Source organism: Cebus imitator, unplaced genomic scaffold, assembly GCF_001604975.1.
Source record: "Cebus imitator isolate Cc_AM_T3 unplaced genomic scaffold, Cebus_imitator-1.0 Scaffold478, whole genome shotgun sequence".
Lineage (NCBI taxonomy): Eukaryota > Metazoa > Chordata > Mammalia > Primates > Cebidae > Cebus > Cebus imitator.
The window spans coordinates 117,452-123,641 of NW_016107793.1; the positions used below are offsets into that span (position 1 = coordinate 117,452).

General features: G+C 44.4%; 2 protein-coding genes across 11 annotated transcripts in view; one reads left to right on the forward strand and one right to left on the reverse strand.

Annotated features, from left to right (window-relative positions):
* The window catches only part of SIMC1 (SUMO interacting motifs containing 1), a 72,338-nt gene extending 71,203 nt beyond the window's left edge, over nucleotides 1-1,135 (forward strand). For all 6 annotated transcript variants that reach the window (XM_017512773.1, XM_037732895.1, XM_037732897.1 and 3 more), the window contains one exon: nucleotides 333-1,135. In XM_017512773.1, the coding sequence (XP_017368262.1) occupies nucleotides 333-595 (263 nt within the window). In that variant the 3' untranslated portion in view covers nucleotides 596-1,135. The remainder of the gene's footprint in view (nucleotides 1-332) is intronic.
* A 75-nt stretch (nucleotides 1,136-1,210) lies between these two features.
* KIAA1191 (KIAA1191 ortholog) overlaps nucleotides 1,211-6,190 on the reverse strand; it is a 16,807-nt gene continuing 11,827 nt past the window's right edge. For all 5 annotated transcript variants that reach the window (XM_017512781.2, XM_017512777.2, XM_017512780.2 and 2 more), the window contains 4 exons: nucleotides 5,671-5,795; nucleotides 3,374-3,480; nucleotides 3,037-3,179; nucleotides 1,211-2,925 (listed from right to left, as the gene is read on the reverse strand). In XM_017512781.2, the coding sequence (XP_017368270.1) occupies nucleotides 2,717-2,925; nucleotides 3,037-3,179; nucleotides 3,374-3,480; nucleotides 5,671-5,795 (584 nt within the window). In that variant the 3' untranslated portion in view covers nucleotides 1,211-2,716. The remainder of the gene's footprint in view (nucleotides 2,926-3,036; nucleotides 3,180-3,373; nucleotides 3,481-5,670; nucleotides 5,796-6,190) is intronic.

The window sequence follows — 6,190 nt, forward strand, 5'->3', positions numbered from 1 at the left end:
GTATTTTTAGTAGAGACGGGGTTTCACCATGTTGACCAGGATGGTCTCGATCTCTTGACCTCGTGATCCACCCGCCTCGGCCTCCCAAAGTGCTGGGATTACAGGCGTGAGCCACGGCGCCCGGCCCTAATGTAAAACTTCTTAAGGACCCTAGAGAGCCAAGAACAAAGGGCCTTTTGGAAGTAGTTACTGCAGGCACTCCCACAGCCTTTGACTTATCCCTGTAGCTAGTCAACAAGTCTTTGCCAATACCCCACCTACCAAAATTAGACTTCTTAAAAAAAGAATAAAAAGCAGTTCTGAGCACCCAACTGACTGTTTCCCTCTTACAGAACACTTAAGGAGTTCCGTGATCGACCGAAAGGACTTAATAATCAAAAGGATTAAGCCCAAACCCCAGCAAGGAGATGACATCACAGTGGTTGATGTGGAGAAGCAGATCGAGGCCTTCCGCAGCCGCCTGATCCACATGCTGGGGGAGCCTCTTGTCCCCCAACTCCAAGACAAAGTGCACTTGTTGAAGCTCCTGCTCTTCTATGCTGCAGACTTGAACCCTGACGCAGAGCCCTCTCAAAAGGGCTGGAGCAGCTCCTGAAGGCCTTCCAAGCACTGAATGCCAAGAATACCTCCTGAACTCTATCTCCAACTACTTAGAAGCTCTACAAGTATGAAAAGTGGCTAAAAATCTTACAGGACCAAACCCATATTATTTAATCAGTAGGTTATAATTTCTAACTCTAGTAAATATCTTTTTTTAAATAATCCTATCCTAGCCTGTTCTCAAATATGGCTTAAATATACAAGGTATATATATTTTTTAATAAATTATTTATACTTTTTTGAAACAGGTTAATACTATGTATACTACATGTTTAACATTTTCATTCAAGATGTGAAAAAATCCCTCTGCTGAACCCACTCTATACACCAATATTGTCATTCAAGGTACCAACGACCTGTTTCTGGAGAGAGATGCTCATTTTTCCCTAATGAAATATAAGCATTCTATGTTAGACCTGTTATATTGCCTATTAATTTGACTTTGTAATGGGGGGGTAAGAAACAAAAGGATCAAGTGTGTTACAAAACATTTGATGTTAAAAGGATACAATAAAAAGGCAATCGTTTTTCCAAAATACCAAGTTCACTGTGACTCTGGATAGGCAGAGTGGAATAACTATTGTTAAAAGGACAAAAAAAAATAGCCACATTTGAGAAAGTAGTAAGGGTTTTTATTGTCACAACGAGATCATACTAGAAGACACAAATAAATTAGACTCTAGGGCCTCTATGGAAAGGTCAGCTTCTTATACAGACAAGGTACTATCCAAACAAAACACGGGGCTTTGAGACAGTTTTCAAGACAATGACTGAACTTGTACACAGTGAGGAGGAATTAAAAGGTGGTTTCACTGTTTCCCTCCCTCAGTAAGGTTATGTGTTGCATAAAGAGATGAGGCTCATTTTGGTGAAAAATGCTTCCATACAGAAAATTTTGAATTCATTCACCTCCCCCGAAAGACATTCCAGTCCCTGACCTGAACAAGGAAATCAAAATAAATAAGGTAACACCACTGGCTTCACATGAACCTCAAGAATATAATCTAACTGTACCCACCATATCCTTTACTTTAAAAAAGTTTAATGTCCATTTACCTATACCAAATCAGTAGACTGAACTTTCTCTCTTAGCAAGTTTTTAACCAAATTGGAGTTAAATTAATCTCACTTTAAAGTGCAAGAAAGGCTCTGGTAGACTGGTGTTTGTCCTATGGCATAGACAGAGGAGCACACCTCCCGCAGGTGTGCCTAAAAGGGCCCACATGAAAAACTGGCTGCAGGATAGTGATCCATTAAGCAGGGGGACTCAAGGTTCAGCCTAGAAAGAAGGATCCCTGCCAAGTCTGGCTTTTACCTGTACCCAGGTCCCAAACAAATCTTGAGTCCCCTAACTGGTAAGACTGGAGCACAGCATCAGCCATCAACAGGGCCAGAGTCATCTTAGCGAATCAGTGAGCAACTCTACGCTATGATTTGTCAATGCTCACATGGATAGTGATAAAGGAATCAAGAAGCCTGGGCTTTGGAACAGCACATACATTCTTTACCTAGTAAGCAGTGATCAAAGTTCTTACCTAGGGTAAATGATGAAAAAACGGGTAATGAGGTCCCCATTGACCACTGCTGAGAATATTTCGTCTAACTTTAAAGCAATACAAAATGGCTTCTTCCATACAAGGGCAAGCTTTGTACTAGTTTCTCAAAAACCAATTATGTCTCCAGCTCTAGCCTCAGTTTAACAGGTTTTTTACTTTATTTTTTATTTTTATTTTTTTGAGATGGAATCTCACTCTGTCGCCCAGGCTGGAGTGCAATGGCATAATCTTGGCTCACTGCAACCTCCACCTCCTAGGGTTCAAGCAATTCTTGTGTCTCAGCCTCCCGAGTAGCTGGGACTACAGGCGCACACCATCACGCCCAGCTAGTTTTTTCAGTAGAGACGGGGTTTCACCGTGTTGGCCACGCTGGTCTTGAACTCCTGACCTCAGGTGATCTACTTATCTTGGCCACTCAAAGTGCTGGGATAACAGGTGTGAGCCACTGCGCCTAGCTGATTGACAGTTTTTAAATATATCTTTCCTATGTCAGAATCAAGGTAAAAGGGGAGTGGCGTGCAAGAAACCCTCTTCACCAGAATCCCTGGAGAGAAAGGTCTCTAGAAGCCAGTGGGTGTGAGCACATTCAAGTCACGAGGTTTGAGATTATGGGCCCGTGGTGGCTGTTTCTTCCCTTCCATCACTGGGATGTCCATCTTGGGTGGCTTCAAGGCTGCTGGATCTTCAGCCATTCGGTTAGTCTGGGCACGGATCAGTTCCATTGGAGAGGGCTTCTGGGCTCCTCGGTAGGCCTGGGTGGCAAAACTTCCTACAAAGTGAACCAGAGTGCAAATGATTTCAAAATCAGTAGGCAGCTCCTGAATTACAATATGGTGAGATGCCTGCCATGCTGCTTTCTTTTCTGAAAGCACTGCCTTACCAGAATCATACTTCTGAAGGGATCTCGGTCCAAAGAGACTCCACTTATCTGACAAGTTTCTGTCCTTATCCCCACTTCCAGAGTCCATGGTGCTAGGATTTGGGGCAGGTAAGGCTGTCGAAGAACCAGAAGTGAACCAGCCCCTGGAAGAGAAAGAAAAAAACATATCCTAAATAAAATACCTCTTCCTTCACCCTTAGAAATGTCTCACACCAAAAGAACAGAATTTGAAGTATTCCTTCTCCCTCAGAATCCACAAGCTTAAATACAACCTCGTCTGCCACCCTAGCTTTCCTAAAGCTCACAGGTCCTCGGAAGGGTCACAGGAAGGGCTCACCTTGGTCTCTGCTTAGGTGAAGAGTGAGGACTGGTGCTGGGGGTGGACTGGGCTGATGCAGGCTGCCTCTCTTCTTTTGTTAGCTCTCCACTCTGTAGCTTTAGTTTCTGCTCCGATGGGTAAGAAGAGAGACTTTAAAAATGAAAGCAAATTTAAAACAGCTACGTCTGGGTATAAACAATTTGGTTTGCATTCCAACTTTAGGCACAAGACGTGGAATGATTTTGGATTATCTGACATAGTCCTTTCTTCCTGCCATACTAGATGGAACTCCATCTCCCTAAAAAATGTGTTCATTCTACACTATATCGCAAATATCCCCGTACTTAAAGCTTTACACTACAACTTTTACTTTCAGAAAAGTGAAGCAATTTCTCCGCATTCACCCAGCCGGTAAAATGCAAGAGCCAGAACTCAAGCTGCCAGCCTTCTTGGCCTCTTAAGCAGGGCTTAGGCTCTTGTCTCGCTGCTGTTCTTACCATGGACATGCCCTGCTATTCCCAGTCTCTCCAAGCCAAGACTCAGGCATGCTGCTTCTCTTCAGTAAATGCTTCCTCTGAGGAAGCTTCATTCTCTCCTTACCTCCCACAGTCAGCTACCCTGGGTTCCCTTAGCACCGTGAGCATTCCTCTATCTGACTCACAGTCTAGCAGGGAGAGACAGGTCATTTCAGCTCTTCTAGAGCAAGGCTCCCATGTTGTCTACTCCCTCCAGGCCTGCCTGCCACTGCTTAGCCCAAGCTGCATTCCAAACAATGATCACGTTTGAATTTTCTCAAACACTCAACAGATCCATTCATGTAAGTTGACAGTCTGTTACAAGATGTAAGTTACAGCTAGCATTTACGGGCAAGACACAGAAAACGGGTCAACCAAAGTCAATCCTACCATTATATAAGGTGAATTGCTCAAATAGAATTCTCACTGACCTATCCTGGAAAGTTCTGTTAAGTGTCAAAGGTGCCCCTCTCTGGAAGCATCTGTCTTGTTAGAAGGCTTAAACTGGCCACCAGCCCAACCCTGATTTCCTATAGCAGTAGTTTGAAACCTAGCCTGCAGAAGAATCATCTGGAATGCTCGTTACGAAATGCAAACAGGCGCAGTGGCTCACACATGTAAACCCAGCACTTGGGAGGCTGAGGCGGGTAGGTCACATGAGGTCACGAGTTCTAGACCAGCCTGGCCAACATGGTGAAACCCCATCTCTACTAAAAATTAGCCGGGCATGGTGGCACATGCCTGTAATCCTAACTACTTGGAAGGATGAGGTGGGAGGATCGCTTGAACCCAGGAGACAGAGGTTGCAGTTAGCCAAGATCTCAACACAGCACTCCAGCCCAGGTGACTGCAAACAGGCCACAATGTTTTACATCCCCACCCACAAACCACTAGATCCGTTATTCCTCCTTCCATATACTGTACACTATGATCCTTTCCTGACTCTTGTGCTCTCCTCATCATGCCATCAGAACTCTTAAAGCTTGGGACAAACCTGGATTCTGACTCACCCTTGCCTACATAAGCCAGCCCAAGTTTCTTAATTGTAATTGTGTCCCTTCACAATCTGCCCCTGGCTCCCTTATGAGCCCCTTCAGGAGCCAGATTTCCAAGCTGCTTTGGAATAAGGAGGAAAAGGCCAACAGGAAGTAAGGCATCAGGAGACTTGGGTTCGGGTACTATGAGTGGCTGAATAGATGACCTTGAATCCCAATCTCCTCATTTACAAAATATGGAGAAGAGCATCTGCCCCAAAAGGTGATTGTGAGGATGAAATGAATGCAAGGGCTTCACAAATCACACAGCACTATCCAGTATGAGTGGCTTTCTCTGAAAGAAAGTCATTTGAAACTATTCATTCAAATATTTGGCTATCATTAAATTCACCCTTACCAAAATTCTTCATTTATAGAAATGAAAATAGCAAAAACATTCCAATTCCACATTTGATTTTAACTTCTTAAGAATTAAATGCAGAGCAGGATGTTCCTTTCCAGTTAAACTGTTACCTTTACTGAGGCTGCCCAGTTCTCCCCAAGATACTCCACGTTTGCTTTATGGTTCATAAAGTGCTCATATGTATATGTAAGCTGAGACTCTCACTTGATCCTGCTAACCAGAAGTAGCAAAACAGACACCCCCACTGTATAGGTGAATAAGCAAAAACTACAAGGCTAAGAGCTCTGAAGCGAGACTAACTCCACACCCCCAACTAACTGAGCTGGTAACTTTGAAACCACAGCCACATTTCAAGCCATGAACACTGATGGTTTTGTTTTTTGAAAGTTCCTAAGAGCTTACGTGGAGTGCTTCTGCCACTCGAAGGTACTTGGTCTCCTCAGTGGTGAGGCCCTTGTGGGGTGTGTAGCCAGCATCTCTCAGCCCTGCCTGTCGCCCAAAATGCTGAATGCTTTCCTGGGTCTGTTCTGGGAACAGAGGAGATGACAGTCACGCCCATTCCCCTCTCCCATCACAAAATAGGGAAGACAACATGGATATCTGCTGTTCTCCCCAGAAGCAAAAGACCACAATGACAATCCAAAGAAGAGGAGAGTTTCCCCAGAGAGGCACCGTAGCAGTAATTCTGAACCTCACACAAAGGTTCTCTAGCCAGAAAGAAGCCTTCCCTCCCACCAAGCTGAAGAGGTTATTCCTAAAGGGAGAGCTGAAGAACCTTGAGGTCAATACTCGAACATTTCTCTTAATTATACACAGTGACATTTTCTTTGTATCGAGAAATACAACATGGGGCTGGGCGTGGTGGCTCACGCCTGTAATCCCAGCACTTTGGTAGGCCAAGGCAGGCGGATCACCTGAGGTC